This window comes from Strix aluco, chromosome 1 (genome assembly GCF_031877795.1).
Source record: "Strix aluco isolate bStrAlu1 chromosome 1, bStrAlu1.hap1, whole genome shotgun sequence".
Lineage (NCBI taxonomy): Eukaryota > Metazoa > Chordata > Aves > Strigiformes > Strigidae > Strix > Strix aluco.
In genome coordinates, this window is record NC_133931.1 from 114,690,356 (window position 1) to 114,708,198 (window position 17,843).

Consider the following 17,843-nt stretch of genomic DNA (forward strand, 5'->3'; position numbering starts at 1 on the left):
TTGAACTTCATGGGGTTCACATGGGTCTATTCCCAAGCCTTTCAAGATCCCTCTGGATGGCATCCCTTCCCTCTAGAGATTACAAAACTGAGGCAAAGATTGTGTCTACACTGTCTGTGAGGAGATGACCCAAGGCCACTTTCGAAATCAGTTTTGTATCACTTGTGCTTCAACATTAGCTTTTGGTATCTAGCTATTAATCACAGATACTTAAAGCGTGGAATCAAATGATTAGCCCAAAATCAGGCATCTCATGAATATCAAAGACCAGAATAGCACTCAGGAGAGCTGAATGTCAATTCCCTGTGCAAGCAGGTGTCTTCTTCAGACAGATTCCTCCTGTCAGACACTGCGTGCTCTTTAATGTATATTCTACCTTAAAAAGCGGCTACCATCAAAAGGATTTCCTTGCATCTTCCTCAGTTGAGATTAGGAAAGCTGCTACATGCTGAGCACTTTTGAAAATCTGCTGCTGTTCTGGGTGTTAGATTCTGTCAGATGATTACCCTTAAATACTTACTAAGTGGTGTTTCAAGCTTTGGATAAATTTCTTGACTTGTTGCATCTCACTTGCATAATCCTTGTAACAGAGCTAGAATTAGATCATGTTAAATAACAGCAGGCACACTAACACCTCGGTTTGCAAGGAATTAGATTTCAAACAGCTCTTAACTCTTCACCCAAATACAATGATTTCTTCTGTTGCATAGAAACTGCCACATGTATATTCTATAAATAGGAATGCAAACATCTTATAAAACAGCTTCATGTATCAGAGTGGAATTATAGGGGCACTTATACATTTACTGAAAACAATATTTTACATCCTCAGTAGAAAAGGTGAGACTTACTTCACTGTTCAGAAAACAATACAGGACTGCAACAATCAACCCCTGGAAAGAGACAATATTCCTTAGTTCATAGGCAGCACCAATCTAGGTCAATAAAACTTCTTTTGAATAAAAACTTTAAAATTTACCTGAAAAGATCCCAAACACAACTCAAAGATTATTTTATAATTATTGGAACTGCGATCAGGAAATAGAGCAAACACTGTGTAGTGAACTCCAAATAACGGAATAAGCAACAACGTGGATTTTGCAAGTCTCCTGGGTAAATGAGAAAAAAAATTGAATTTAATGATAAGTTCTTGTTTTACTAAGAACCTGACACAATGTCGTTTACAGAAACCTCGTATGACTTCAAATTTATAAAGTCTTAGTAAGAGTTATTTATTGCAAACTGTCTTCCTTTCAAGCCTGCTGTGAGATTAGCCACATAGTAATTTCATAAATTAACATGCAATTCCATGTTATACTTGATCTTGCTGACCTTGCATTCTGCCAAAGGCTGGTAAAAGGCTGCAGGGCCTCTAAACCAAAAGACCCCTTTTCAGTTGCCCTCTGCTGTGTCTTTTTGACATGCACCCAGTTCCCAACCTGATTTCATGGCACGGTTTTTGGGGGTGGGGTTTTACTGCATTATTCCACAGGACCACATCTGACAAAGTGTCACAAGCTGCCATCAGATCTCTCAAGATGTTTTTTACCTGGCATGAAGGGTTCAGAGTGGAAAGGAATAATGCCTTCCTGCAAAGTCATACTGACACATCTTCTTGTATGGAAGGTAAAATCTCTCTTTGAAATTAATTGATGTTAATTTCCTTTAAATGTGCAATTGCATGATTAGTCTGTACATTGCACATACATAGTATGCAAATAGTACCTAGGAAATGTCATCCAGAATAATCTCAACTGTGAGATTTTCATGAACAATTTCAGATTTACTCCCAAATACTAAAATCTCGTAACTATACTGATGGTATTAAACATATACTATTAACTAATTTTCAGTGTAGTCAATTACATAATAAATTTCAGCACAAGACGCTACTGACGTTAAGGAAGGAGAACTTTAAATTATTAAGCAGAGCAGCTCTGACAAACTGCCCGTGAAACCACTGAAATGATGAACTGCTAATTATTCCTTATCTGTCACTTATTTCACTCTAATAACATCAGTTTTATATATTATACAGGGCAAGTCATGCATGATTATGGATGTCTGGTATCAGATAAAATTCAAGAAGTTATAATGTTGAGTCCCATAATTCATCACTGTCTTGATGAATGTAACTTGATTCAACAATGAAAGGATGCTGTTGTGAATTCACTTATTTTAACAGAAAAGTCAAGGTATTTCAAGCGGTTTTATTTTTCCTGTGTCAATCTTCATGGCCTTCCTTTGTTCATAATGTCCCAGAGGCTGCATCTGTTTATGTGGAAAAAAACAGTTCTGACAGCAAAGTTTCTCAAGAATAGTAAAACCCTTACATCTGAAGGTGATAGCAGTAAGTGGGACAAATAGGATTTCCTTAGCAGAAGAAATTCATTTACAACTGGAGAAGATGATGATGGCAGCAAATTTCCTGCCTTCCCAAGTGAAATGGAAAACTGAATTTATTTGAACTTAACCTTACCCACTGCAAAAGTAAAATGAGCAACAAAAAGGATGGAACCAGATAGAAGCAAGTGGGACAGAGAAAAGGAAGAAAAATGGTGACTTGCATGAGCAGCATTCATTTTAGACTCATATTTCACTTTCACTCCATTCTTGTTTTAATAATTTTTGTCTAGCTGATGTTACTTTCTCTATACTGCACTTACATTTTAATGAAGAAAAGGGACAGACAAAATAGCCTTCTCTGTATAGATAGACAAAATATTCTTCTGTGTATTTTAGAAGATGCATATTGAAAAATGAGCCTTCTAGACCTTTAATTTGCTCTGTAGATGCAGTATTTCTTGAGGAGGTTAATCTACTGTTCCCATGGGTATCGGCTAAAGACCATCCAATCCAAACTTAATCAGGCAATCAAACGCTAAAAGCAAAGAATTCACAGGGCTGAATAATGAAGGACAAGGTGGCTATTAATGAACATGTTACACTATGAAGCACTACAGTAAACTGTGAAAAATTATGAGGCTTATACGAAGGGAGTGCCTTGTTTTCATAAAATACATAAATACCACATGGAAACAAAGTTCCTGCCACAAGAAGTAAACTTGAGGGGATTTCCTGCCCATAGGTTGGTCATTGTGCTAAATAATAATGTGGCAGCTGCATAATTTCATCTAGGTTGATTTGGTTCTCCCACATGTTTAGCCAATTCAAGCAGCAAACACAAAGAAGGACCCTTGTAGCTCTACGCAGCAACTGTCAATCTAGTCGTGTTGCCTCTTCCATCACTTTTTGCATCAAATGTGTCACGTTGTTTACAAAACACATAAAGTCCTAGTTCTCTTGTCTTTCACAATATGCTTTACTTTAGCGCACCATGTTTTATTTGCTTTTAGGACAGAAATTCAGTATTTTTTTCAATGAAAAAAAGGTGTTATCCAGGTGCACATTTTCAAAGGCCACTTGCATATTTTGAATTTTCAGTGTTCATGTTAGGTTTTGTCATTGAAATACCATATTAACATCCTAAAGTGTCAATCTCAGTGTCTGTATCTAGGTTTTTAAAATAAGACCTACTACAACAGAGTCTTGATTTTGGATTACAGTATCCAGGAGCTATTATAATAAACAACAAAAACTGATATGGCAATATAATAAAAAACAAATCCAATTTTAGCAATGTATTTAAATTGCCCCTCAACATTCCTTGATTCTAAAGCTGTGGAAACAATGGATGTTAGGATTTGATGTTCAAACCAAAACACAAAAGAAGAATGCCTAAACAGAAATGAAGTTGATTTTCCTCTAGAAAAATAAACCACATCTAAAAGTATGTCTGAATTAAATGTAATTCTAGTATCACAGCAATTGTTGGTAGCAGGATTCAGCAGAGATTATTTTGGTTCTGTATATAATATCTAAAAATATGACTCACTTGTACTGTGACTGGTCATTTCCCCCAACATCTGGAGATCTTAACTTCTGCAGTAAGATTCTTATAATACTAACAAAAAGTATAAAATTCACCTGCAAAGAAAACAAATATAATGGTTATTTCTGACTTCTCCACTCAATACACAGCTTATCAAGTCAGACAAACCAACTCAGCAGTGGGTGTTCTGCACCTCCTGCCAGAACACATCAAGCTCTACACTATCAAACCTATTGTGTATTTTCTGCCTTCACTAGGTTTGTTACGTCCTGCACACCTCTGCATGGCCACCAGTTCTAGACTGGCTGGAAAAAGCCTTTGAAAGCCCCAGTTGTCAGAAATGCCCTCCTTCCAAAATCTCAGCTGAAGACAGGTTATCTGGCAGGATGGGACATCAGATGTGATTTGATGCAATCAAGCATTGTTCTAAATTGTCACATGGATTCACGACTGGAAGCCCAAAGGAAAAGGTGAGTCCCATACACAGTTTTGACCCTCTCTTGCCTCTTGACTTAACTTTTAATATATCCTGTCTGAATTAGGGGAAGAGAAGTTGGTTGCACAGGTGATCTGTACACTCCAATTGAGCATAGAAAGGGCCTCTCACTAGTATCTGTCTGTCTTGGGGACTGATGCAGACATTATCACTGAAGGAACTGAATCCTTGCAGTCTAATTCTCGTGACAGCCCTCTGAGATAGAACAGTAGTATTATTTTATTTCCTAATTTAGTTCACAGAAAGGCACTTGCATAAAAAAAAGTTATGATCAGACCCTGATAAATGTAAAAAATTGAAGTATAAAACTCAGCAGATCCTAAGTCTCACTCCCATTATTTCTTCACCCTTGTCTTTTGGAATCTTGTGTTCACCAGCCCTTCTGGTGCTGGATTGTTTGATGCGGTCTAGAAAACCGTACACTAAGTATTGCATGCTCATACTACAGTGAGGGAACACTTGGAATCCACACCTTCACAGCAACAAGATGAGCTAAAAACTACAGCTACAGCTACATAAACAACCAGCTGTATCAAATGAACGCACTTTAGAAGAAATAGACCTAGAGAAAAATTCATACCACTGTGAAAATGAGCATTTTTTATTGTTTTTAACTAACCCATCCCAAAGCCCAAAATCAGGAGGCTGGGTACCCAATCAGACAGTGCCTGCCTCACTGCTATAAACCTTCAGTCTCTGCCTTGATCTATTGCTGGAACTCTTCTTTTTCCAGTCTTAACAATTTGGCTGTAAACTTCTCAAGTTCAATGAATTTTTGTGTCTTCTCTGACATACCCGGTACAATTTGTGATGTTAATAAATAAACTATGATCATAGCAACTGCATGCCCTTCTGTATTTAATATTTTGTTGAAAATGACAGGTGAAGGGAAGTGACAGGAACTGACAGGGATTTAAAAAAATAGGAAAATTAAATCTAGTATTTTTTAAAAAATAATAAAAAAATGTTAGAAAATATAGGCCTTTACTGAACTGAACATACATTTTTCAGGCAGATGATGACTTAGAATTTTTGCTTGATGCAAGTCTCCTATAAAAGCAACAGGCAGAAGCCTGTAATTGCTTATTGTATCTACAGATTTACCACAGCAGTGTACAGATGAAGGGATATACATTTAGCTTGTCATATTCACTGGAGCTAGTATTAGTGGACAAGGAGAGAGCTTCCATTTCACTGTATATTTGTTAGCCACAAAATAAGAGAAGGAAAAATCTGTATTCTGTATTTGCAAAGGGATTGGCAGAATAACTTCTTGTTCTTCACAGGCATCCCTAGTTTCTATTGTAACAGAATACACTGTCATACATTTAGTTTCTGAAACATCAAATCATCTGCAAAGCTACAATCAGGTGACTCACATTCTTGACTGACATTCATGTATTACTTTTAAGTCTGTTTTCAAACACACACCTTTCTGTCTGTAAGCATAATCTTGAATTAATGAAAAACATACATTCTTGTTTGGAGTTTGTAACAGTCCTTGGCACCACTGAGTTTGTAACTCCAGCCAGCTGAAACTGGGTAATAAGATCTAAAGGTGGCAACTGCCACTGACTTAGTACAGTGGAGCAAATTAATTTCTCTAAGATTATTGCTGAATTGATCATTTGTTAAAATCCTTTAGATTTAGAATAGTATGTTTCAATAAAATATGAAACAAGTAGTGCCCTGGAATTTTACTTTTAGTATCGTAGCTTTTCAGTCCCATAAAATTGTTTGAGCATAACATCTGTAAATAAAAGATAGAATATGTATACTGTTCAATGAACATCTAAGAACAGGAAAATGAGAAAATAATATAAATGTAGAGAAACTGCAAGAGTGATAACAAATGATGCTTCTTTAGTGGAGTAACAGCAAGATGTTGCTGATAGCCTTTTCTACTGGTTCACTTCTGACAGTAAGATTTTGAGTCTAAATACATTGCCTCAGTATGTGTCATTTAAACTGTCTTAATGTTGTTTCTTTCTTGCTATTTAGTCCCTTACACTACCTGCAATGTGAGATAACAAGAGAAACATTTCTCAGTTACTTTGATGTGACAGAAGTATTGTTTCCACCTGAACACCACTCCTTCCCAAATGAGAGCAGTTTATGCAAGTGGAAGTATGGAGAAGGCAGCTGTGGAGGCATTTGCTTAACGGAGAACATGGGTAACACATATTAACTGTTTGGAATAGTCACCCCCAATTAAATATGTCTGCAATGTGTACAGCATGAAGTGTGGAAGCCTGTCAAATAACTTTCCTCAAGCCAAAATTGTCAGGAGATGCCAGGGAAGGTTTCTGACACACTGAATTAACTGAAGCCATTCCCACTTTGAGAAGTGACTTCAGAACTTGCTCTCACAACACTGTTTACTGCTGGATAATAACCTTATAGGAAGTATAATCTTCTAAGCAGTGTAAATGTTTGGAGTTAACACAGAAATCAATGGAAGAGAGTGAATATGGCATGAAGACTGAGTGGACTTCCTATTAAATCTAATGTGGTTAAACCATTGTTCCTTAAAACCTTTACTTGATTTCCTCCTTCTTTCAGAAGTATATTCATGGCAACATTCTCACAGTCAGGCTCTATTCTACTCTTCTTTTCTTCACTCTTCTTCCTCTTCTTAAAGATTTTCAATATCAGCCATGCTCTGGGCTTTCTTTATGCCATTACATAAGACAGTCAATGAGAGCTCTCAGCTTAGGTGTTCTGCTCCTTTATTTTCCTGAAATTCAGCTTCTTTCAGAGTTTTCCTGTGTTCACCTCACTGACTTAACACAGATGTCCTTCCTACTACTGAAGCCATTTGTTATTGCTGGTCATCTTTGTTACCATTCTCTGCAAATCTTCCAGTCTTCCTACATTCCTGAGCAGACTGAAGGCACTGTGTGAGTGAGTACATCGTTGAGAAACATCATGGCTCTTTCACGCCACCTATCCAAAGAACTTGCAATGATCTATTTTCATTGCTGAATGGCAGGCGCGCTGACGTCATTATTCAAAGATTTGAATCTTTAACTTCTATTTTTTCTGAAGGTAACAGGAAATGTTGGGGCTTATCATGGTGTACGTATATTGAAAATTACGTTCTCGTGAATGTAGTGTTTTTCACTCATCAAATACCAATTTTATGTGACATTTCATTAGCTTCTCTTGCTCTATGACTGCACGCTCTACTTTGCACAGCAGTACGTTTGCGTAGCACCCTAGCTGCCACAATGAAAGTGCTGGTTGTAGTTCAATGCTCCAACAAGATACATTACTTATCCAGCAGAAAAGGGTGAGTATCTCTGCTTTTATAACTTCTTTTCACAGCTTAACTTCCCAAATGCAAAATGTAGTTGATCAACCAGCTGAAGAATCATCTAATCAGAGAAGTACATAGCTTCATACAGTAGAGACTGCAGAATCACTTGGCCATCTTTAGTTGCTCTCATCCCTAAAACATGCAGTTTAAGAGAAGAAACATATCTGGAAGGAGCCAGCAGATCCTAAACATGTGCACCTGGCAAGCCAAAAAAGGTCATTTGCAAAATGTTTCCCTATATCTTACAGTCCCTTTGTATCAAATCAGTAATAGAACCATTAAAAAAAAAAAAAAAAAAAAAGAAAAAAAAAAGAAAAAAAGAGAATGACATTTCCTTTGCCTCAAACAGTGATTCTGGTCACCTTTTATGATATACTGGACTTTTGCTGACTGACTAGTACTCCATTTTCTTAACTCACAACTCATTTCCCAGCCTTTGCTAAGATCCAGCTGCAATTCAAGTCTGCCAGTGAGCACTTGGATAACTTCTGTTTCCAGGTCTAGGACTTCTTTGGAAAAGCACTGCTTTCTGTTAAAACTGAACATCCAGAGAACAGACTCATCTTTCTGTAAACCCCAGGTGGTTTGTTTTGCTTTTAACTTTCAGCACATTTTCTTCATTCTGGACCATCACCCATTCTCCAGTTCCTTTGAGGTTCATGCTGTAGTTCTGTTGCATGCTCATTTCCTCATATCATAACACATCTCTTCTGTGAGTCCTTACCTTATGTCATTTCACACATGTGCCTACCCTGCTTTCTCTTTAAACACTGCAGAATTCACTCTGATGACGATGATAGGAAGTTCTCTCAAAATGATCTTCAGAAGGCACAGACTGAAAGGCAAGCCCAAGCGCAATGTGGACTCTTGAAATCTTATGTAATCTAATAACACCCTAATTTTTCTGACTAAAATGTTAAAAAAAAAGTAAGTATATCTGAAATGTATTCATTTGCACTGTGACCGTTTTCAGAAATGGACATATAACCCTATTATATTATGCCCAAAGTTAATTACACAATCATCACAGCAAACAGGAATTTTATTATGATACTCCAATAATACTAATGAGTTCCACATAGGAAAATCCCCATGAAACATTCTCAAATGGTATTCTTTTGCAAATACTTCATCTTCAATATATATTTCAGTAGGGTACCAATTAAAGAAAGATATACACAGCCACAGTTTTTTATGGCTGCAATAATATCAGAATCTCAATTGCGGGGCTACCTATTTACACGCAAAATCAAATCTGCAATTCATTGAAAAGTATAATTAGATTTTTGCTTCCCCCAGGCTCATAAACAAGAGAGATGTTAGAGAAAGAACAACATACAAATAAAAGCAACTGCTCATTTAATAGGAGGCAGATAAATTTAGAAGGCTACAAATTTTAATGGCCTTGGCATCTGTTTAACATTTCTCCTACACTGCAATTTCTTTTCATTAAAGTGGAATTCTTGCCTATCTGTAACTAGCAATAAAGAATAATGGCTATATGCACTGTACAATGCTGAACTGATCTATAATTCATGCTTCAAAGTTTACTTACTATAATAGAAATTAAAATTGGTATTCGTATAACCCACCAGGGACCACCATGCTCATTTGTATCCCAGCAACTATAAAAAAAAGGGAAAATGATGTTGACATTAATATCATCTGGCAAGCAAGACATATGAGGAGAAGTATTTCTTATATACAAGTCAAAGCACAGTAAAATAATGTCTGTTCTAGCCTAGAATTTGGCAGTCAATCTTTTTCTGCTTTTAATTTTATTTTCCTGGTTTTAATATGCATATTCAAATCAGCTAAAACATAAGGCACACTAGACTGTACCATCTCACATCATGGAGGACGTTGGCCTTTAGGGAAACCAAGCTTAGTTTCACTTTGTGTAAGGACACTTTTCCAACAAGCGCTTAACACCAGCCTCTGGGTAGCAGGAAGAGCTAAAGCAACTGACAGATACAATTGAAATTACATTATTCCTTGTGGGATATTTAGGTTACAGCTGACTGGTTTAGGAAAATGTGAGACTGAACCTGAAACTTTGTCTGAAAAACTGAAAATTTAGTTTTCACTATGGTATCAGCACTTTTGGTCCAAATACTCTGAGAATAAGTACTCTGAAAGATTAATCTTAAGCAAGGGCAATACCCTTCAGAGTTCCTCTAACTGTGATCATAATGACAAAGGAAAAGGGTGTTAGCCTTCAGTTTAGATGTTAGAGGTCTTGCAAATAAAACTTAGAAATCATGTAGGACATGATTTTTCAGTTTAATTACTGAATCAATAAAATATTAGTCAGGCTGAAAAAAAGGAGCGTGAAAACTGTTTGTCCCACCAGCTAGGAATGCTCTCCCATTCCTTGGGACCAGCAGAAGCAGCAAGTCTTATCTTCCTACAAAATTCTTATCTCAGTTCCCTTTCCCATGCCAGGAGCCAGGCCTAGGTCCAGTTAGTCATAGTCTTACCTGACTACATGCATCTTACATATGTTTACATCACAGTGATTCACTTCTGGGAATGTAATTTAGATATACTCAAAGATATCTAGATTTCAATATTTTGAGTTGCTAGTTAGCAAATTAGAATGCCTAGCATCTTACTGCACTGTATTGCAGCACTGAACCCCAGGACGCCCACTGCTATTTTAAGTATTATTTTGAGTTCCAAAGCAGATATAGCTCTAAATGTGGGTCTCAAGGGGTAACATTAGTCATAATCTATCTCTGCCTTCAGAGTTTTTCAAATAAACAGCAAGCATAATCATCATGCTGAAGTGCTCCAAAGTACCTGTTCCTTTATTGCCATATCTGAAATTTCAGTTCTGCGGTCATCCCCGTCAGAACAGCAAACTGCCTTTGTGTGAACACCACCATATCCAAGGCAAGGATTGTATTGACACAGTTGGAGGCTTTAAGCTTTCTCTCCCCTGCACACTTACCCAGTGTCCTCTAAAATGATCCGTGTCACTGTCCACGTAATAATGAATATGGTAGGAATTCCTGAAAAAGGATGATCAGAAAAGTATAAGTCCACAAAAAAAAAAAAAAAAAAAAAGTTCAGCCTGCTAGTAACCAATTATTCCCCAAATATAAGCATACAGTAAACAGTTTAGTGAATGGATGGAGAGGCCCATCTGATGAGCTACATGATGTAAGCAATGTATTACAAACAAAGACTGCAGGGAAGTGGGTTTATTTCTTATAAAAATGCAGCCGTAATGACTAATACACAAAGAACATGCCTTTCTTAGGTTTCTTTCAAGCTGTCAGAGTGACCTACAGGGAGACAGATACAAGTTATGCATTCCCAATGCACTTCCAAGGACTACACTATAAAACTGAAGTGTAAATCATTTCATAAGGAACCATTCCCCCACACATTCCCATTTCCCAGCAATACCTAAATGTTTTATGACCACCTATTACTGGAAGCTTTGAGGTGCTCTGTATAAATATCTTTGCACTTTCTGGAAATGAAAGGAATACATGTATCTAAAACCAGATGGACAATATTATTGGGCTTTTCAAAAAGGCAAATAGTATAGCATAGCCTGTGGATGTGTAGATAAACTTTCTTTTTCCTCCCAAATTAGGACAGCCTGAATCACATGTTATGTGGTGGCAGTCCTTGTACCATCCTATGTCCTGAACAACTCCTGGGCATTGTGCAGACTGGCACCAGTCAGAGCCATGCCAAGGAACAAGCTAGCAGTTATGCTTCAGCGGTTTTGTGCCCCCTCTCTCCCACAGCTGTAACCTGTGCTGGGGCTGAATTGAGGAACTAGTGAGTCTGGGGAGTCATTCAACAGAAACAGCAGGACAGCCTTGGTATGAAATACTGAACCTGTACATTCATACAGAAAAAAAGAATATTATTGGAAGATGTTTTAAGTTCTTACCCCATCCAATCAGCAGGTAGATTGTGAAGTGTCTGTTGGGGGAGAATATTAGCACAAGGAGGATGTGGAGGTAAAGTCCTTCAACTAACAGCCAGTAAAAGTTTGCCATAACACCATATTGAAAAAACACCAAAATAGCCTTGCAGCCCACCTGAAATATGAGAATAAGGATCAAAGTTGTTGCAGGAAAGATGCTGTATTACTCTGTTATTAATATATCTTATAGGATTTAACTCTGCATGTAATAATAGTAACCCAGATCCCGTAGAGATTTTTTTTATTCAGTCAAGCAAACTGAGACATTATAAATGTTGCTGCATATATAAAAAGAAAATTAATTATATAAAACTTATTTAGATGGCTCTCATAGCAAATTCAGTCAGAAATTTTAAAAACTTCATAGCACAAATATTGTAAAAGGTTGTGGTTATCAATAAATGCACACATTTGTAATAGTTAATAAATGGCTATTAGATCAAATGATCATCTACTAGGTGGCTAATAAATATATTAAAATCCCAGCTGGCTTCCTAACATAATAAAAATTAACAAAGAAAGTGCTTTATGAATTTTTCAAGGCTAAACGGGAAACTGAGTGAAAAATATAACTTTACATGAAAGTAGACTTAGAAGAAAAAGTTGACTGGACTTTTAAAAATAATGTTTTCCCTTTAGAAAATGCTTCAGTGTTTCTTAATTAACAAAACACACATGCATGTATCATAAAATGAAGTTCCAATATACTTATAGTCTGTGTGCTGCTCTTCAGAATTAATTTTCAAATGTCTGTGAGGCTGATGTTCCACAGTGCTGGCTGCTGCTACTTTGGTACTTCCCAGCAGCAATCTGGGATGCGAGAATTGAACACAAAAATGTTTCTGCTGAGACTGAGCTGAGAAATGTGATGATATGCTGAATGTAACAGACTAAACAAAATGAACTAAATAAAACTTCTAGTTTCTGCCTGCTTTACGCCCTTCCTCATTTTAAATACCCTCCATACCTCCACTGTTTCTGTTAAAATTCCAAGTACACCAGATACTTAAGTAGGTAACTTACTCATTTAGTGATTGATTCCTCTGTCTAAACATAGGTGTCTATTATGAAGTGAGATGCCCTCAGGGACCCCAGTTACCAGCTGCTAAACCAGAAGTGCATAGACCTCCTAGAGATACTTCTTTGTATTCATCAGCCCCTTGTGGTGTCTCAGATATCTCAGTGCATCCCGAGCAACACACAAGCCCACATTTATGCCTGTGTACATGCCTATAAAACGAAGTAAGAGCCCAAAGGCTTGAATTAATTTCACCTAATTTTAGCTGTCTACAAACAAGGTTTCTGGTGAAAGCTAGCCACCTACTAGCCGACTAGCTCCTTATACAGCTCATGAAGAGAGACAGGCATATCCAGAGAAAGGCTTAAAGCAGATGAGATAAACTGTCCAGTGAGAAAGACAGAAGCCCAGAGAAACAGCTTAGTCCAGTCATCTTGTTTGGTAAAACTAATCTTACCTCTGGACTTTGTATCCACTGAAGAGATATTCATTGCAGACCAGTAATGGGCCAGAAAATTTAATATGGAGAAAATTAAACATTTCAAAACACAAGTTGAAATTTTTTTTATGCTTATGACTACTTACAACCAGATTAGCAGTCAAAGTCTAAAATTTTTGTAATCTCTTTTAAATTCCAAGACTCCCCTGTATTATATTCTTGATTTACATACCAGAACCCCACATCAAAATATCTTCCCTTCCTCCTGCAGCTAATCCTGTATCAGGTGTATTTCCAGAAGCTGAACAGCGAAGGTATCTGTCAGTAAAGAGTCAGACAGAATTATGGCTCTGTGCCATTCAGATCCAGGACCTAGTTACATTGCATTTTGAATTGTGTGCTTTTAGACATCTGCACGTGCAGCAGAACTGTGGAACATCACACACATGTGACAAAAGGGGTAAACCCTGCGTGCTGTTACATAAGAAAGGTAGCATCCAGCCAATGCAACACAAAAGAGCCTTGCCAAGCTGGTGTCAGATCAACCCACATATAATGCAGCAGAAACTACTCAACAGTCCGTACAACTGGACATATTCAAACAGGAAAGTATGAGCCTCTGCAGCCAAGAATAACGAGAATAAAGTAGTATTTTGAGGGTCTGCTGATGAATTTTTCAAGGACCTAAGAACCTTTGATTACCCCTGGCAGACTGCCTACTAACTACTTTGCCTACTTAGGGTCTACTAACTCAGAGCTTATTTGTCTTCATTATAAATGAAGACTACTAAAGATTACTAATTCATACATACAGCTTGGTAGTCACTGCTAAGAACTTTATGCTTTGGGACAATATGGCTTCATCAATATAAAAATATCTTCCCTCCATTTTTTTTCACAAGCTTAAACTGCAGTAAATTAAATTCAGAAGGTATTCAGCAATATCTGTAGGGTTCTTTTGCAGCACTTTTGACTGAAACAACAGCGGCAGAGAATGGGGAATATCATAGAGTGGTCAGTCTTTTAACAGCAAGACTTGAGATTTTTTTAACCCCCGTGTATGAAAATGGAGTAAACGTATTAGCTTGCCAAGAACGCAGATGACAACACTTCGGTCATTGCCAGAAAGTACAGAGGAGTTAATATTTAATTAATACTACTAACATTTAATTCCTTGACTCATTTCTCTCCCTCCATTGATACCTGTCCAGTTCCTGGACCCCTGATAAAGCTGCTGGAACATTTCCAGACAAGCTGCCTTTAATCGTTCCCAGCTGATGGTACTCCTGTTTGTCCTAAACTCTCCCAGCTGATTAATGCAGTGGCCGTATTTATTCTGAGCTAGAGCTGGTGATGACATGTTTTGGCAGATGATGTTGTCCCTTCATGAACATGCAAACCAACATTAAGTTCTGTTACTTGTGCTGCAACCTTCTTTCTCTGGTTACTTCTAGGAGACCATTTTACTGGCCATTGTATTCTCTACAGAATTGTCTACACTAACAGCTTGATATTCCTAAATATTTAAAGGGATCAGGGAGGAAAATTTAGTGACAACAGTATTATACCAGGTAGCAAATGAGGTTTATTACCCATGAGGTTTGATCCTCTGGACAGTGAGCTGTGTTGGAGCTGGAATAGAGAATATCATCCTTGACTAGAACAGAGATTGCTCTTAGAATGAAAGAGAGGAACAGGTTCAGATGGATGTAGTTCCGAGTACAATGAAGTTTTCTAAGAAGAGATTTAAAAACAGGCATTTTAGATTTCGAGACAGAAAGCTCTTGAAATACTTCTACTACTCTCCGATCATTTCTTAGTATTATGAACCTTAAGAAGAGCCTACCCTTTCTTCCTCTGTCATATTCTCAGTGCTGCCTTGCTGTTTTCTTTTATCATCATCACCCACATCATCATTATAGGCTGTCCAAAATATACAAATAAAGTATTTCATACTCCTTTTCACTATCACAGACCAAAAGATCCCAGTGGTATTTGTCCCAGACTTTAACATACGCTGACAAAAACCACAGATTATTATATCCTTCTGTGTGTGCACTCATCCTAGTGTTTTTCTTGCAATTAAAACTCTGATTATCCTACATTTCAGATGGTCTCACCTATTATTTTTTGGTTTAATTTTTTATTTCACTTCTGCATTTTTCTATATAATGGCTTTTCATCCTGTGATGTGAGTGTATGCAGGAACAATTTAAAAATGCATTCAAAACATCACATTGCCTATTCTTTCTATCCAATGAGAGGCAAAACTTCTCTTCTTCAGTCCAGCAGCCATGTGAAAGCCTGACAAACAACAAATTAAATATTTCAAGTAAGTGAATGAGTGCTCAGGGGAAACAAGTTATAAACTGAGGGTTTTTCACTTAAAAGAACATTCCCTTCAAGATCTTCTTATTTAACAGAATTTTTTTATAGCAAATCCCCAGAAACCAAACTGCTAAGAGGTTTTTTTGGTCAAAACCAGCACCTTGAACTGCACCTGGAAATAAGCCAGAAGCCTGGGCATTTTAGCAAGTACGAGCAATGAAAGAACGAAGATGCAATAGGATGCTATGGTGGTGTGCAGTGGCAGCTTCCAAGTAGTCTTCACATTTTTATTTTTACCAAAGAACACTAAATAATCCATTCTGAAACTACTAAAGCAAGGACAGTTACAGTGACTGTAGGGAAATAAATAACAGATCCACGTGGCTAGCTCCATGTGGCAAAGGACATAAAACCAGGCTGAGCTTAAAGCAGTTGTCAAAAACCCAGTAATGTCTGTGATTATGCATGTCCTTTGCTGAAACAGGTTCTGAGAAAAACTGGAATACTCCTATTATGTTGGACTGCATCGTATGTTCCTATGGAATTCAGAGATACGTGCAAGCTGCAAATGGGAGGAAAATATTTTTCTTGAGTAACTAATTTAGATGATTAGTTCTTCGTTCCATTCAGTAGCTGAAATAATAAATGTTGCATATATACAAAGCTGTCAAACCAATATTTTGCGGGTAGTGGGCAAGGAAGTATTTTTTCTGAGATATGTATAATGATTCAGAACAAAAAAGAAATGCTGTTCTTTAACAATGAAATAAAAGCTATCATGCTTATTCCTTTGATATGACTACCTCATGATACAAAACTACCATGTGAGGAACATTTACAGACAATACACATGAAAGCACATCCTACATAAATGATGGAGATTCATATTTTTCTCCTTGGTAACACATATCAGAGAAACGTGAGATTTTTGGAAAGTTTTGTTATACAAGAGTAACCCTGAAGGAAGTATAGTAAGATCTATAGTAATACCTAGAACGTCAGTGTTTTGTAGAAATATGCTGTTCTACAATTTCTTTTCACTGTGAGTTGGAACAAACCCACATTTTTAAAAATATCTGAAAAATACTATTTATTTTCAATCATTATGATTTCCACTTTTCTAAAACTTTATGATATATTAAAACTTAGACATTCAAAATGAAGAAATAGAAACTTACATTCTAAAAAGGGTAAAGCAACTTCTTTTGACTAAATCAAAATTATTAGCTTTGATGTTTATAAATTAAGTTTGCAGAAGCAAGAATGTGCTTGACAAACTGGCAACCTCCAACAGGAAAATAGTGTGCCAGAAAGTTACCAATTAGCTTTAACTATATTAAGCATATAGAATATTATGTGGGGAGTGGCACCATAGTAACTTGAAAAATGCTGTCAGCTTAGTCTGGCAAGGTATTTAGAGATATTCACATTTTATGTCTTTGTTTTGAGATTAAAAGATTGCCAGATATAAAATCCTTTCCTTTTACAATGTTTCTAAATGTGTCCTGTACAGACACTAATAATGGGAACCCATATAATGTTTCTGTAAAGATTGAAATCAAGTTCAGTTCTTTGGAAGAAATGCAAACCAGAATATGGCAACTGCATGGAAACTTTCAGAAACAACTCTCTTTTTGCCTTTTATTCACTTATAGCTGATATTGTGAACAACAGCAAAATCCTGAGGCTGTATCTGTTCTGCCAGACAGTACATAACAATATATAATAGACTGCAGAAGTCAAGTTGTAATACTTAAAAAAAAAATTCCACTTCCTTGTCATGAATACATTATCTATAATTTAATTAACCTCCACATTAGTCCATGTTTTCTTTCCTTAAAAATACTGCACATATTCAAGATTAAATGCCACACAATTTGAAGCATACATATAAAAATCCAGCAATGTACAGTTTTAATAATCTCTTGTGTTATTAATATCCAGAGTTCAAATCCTAATCCTGCTGGATGAAATCAGGATTTTGACAGCCCTACTGCATTAGTAACTTCTGATTTTTACCTCACTACTTAACCAGTGAATCTCCTTTAGATAGTTTCACTTAGAACAGCTGTTCTTTGCTCTCCTTTTTAAACACAGCAAGGTGAAAGTTTGCTGGTTACATTCAAAGGTGAATGTGTTTCAGGGGTGAGTGACTGATCTTTATAAACAGTATATTGACATTCCCTATAAAGAACCCTGGTACTTTTCAGGGCAAAGTATGTTTCTTGGATAGGGGGTGTTACCAGCTGAGTAGCAAAGAGTTAAAACTTTCAGAAACATTCTTATTTTCCAAACTCAGTCACTAAAAATTACCATAACATATGGGATGCCCTACAACATGTCTGAGAGACAGACAGACATACACACATAGCTATTTGCATTCACTTCTATTACTGATAATT

The 17,843-nt window shown here is 36.8% G+C and overlaps 1 protein-coding gene across 2 annotated transcripts in view; it reads right to left on the reverse strand.

Annotated features, from left to right (window-relative positions):
- The window catches only part of VIPR2 (vasoactive intestinal peptide receptor 2), a 62,768-nt gene that overhangs the window by 6,632 nt on the left and 38,293 nt on the right, over positions 1-17,843 (reverse strand). Inside the window, exons 6-13 of one of the 2 annotated variants that reach the window (XM_074831739.1) lie at positions 14,706-14,847; positions 11,621-11,771; positions 10,661-10,721; positions 9,263-9,332; positions 3,896-3,987; positions 980-1,109; positions 852-893; positions 521-592 (exon numbers count right to left, since the gene is read on the reverse strand). In XM_074831739.1, coding sequence (XP_074687840.1) covers positions 521-592; positions 852-893; positions 980-1,109; positions 3,896-3,987; positions 9,263-9,332; positions 10,661-10,721; positions 11,621-11,771; positions 14,706-14,847 — 760 coding nt within the window. The remainder of the gene's footprint in view (positions 1-520; positions 593-851; positions 894-979; positions 1,110-3,895; positions 3,988-9,262; positions 9,333-10,660; positions 10,722-11,620; positions 11,772-14,705; positions 14,848-17,843) is intronic. The other variant, XM_074831749.1, reaches the window with a different exon arrangement.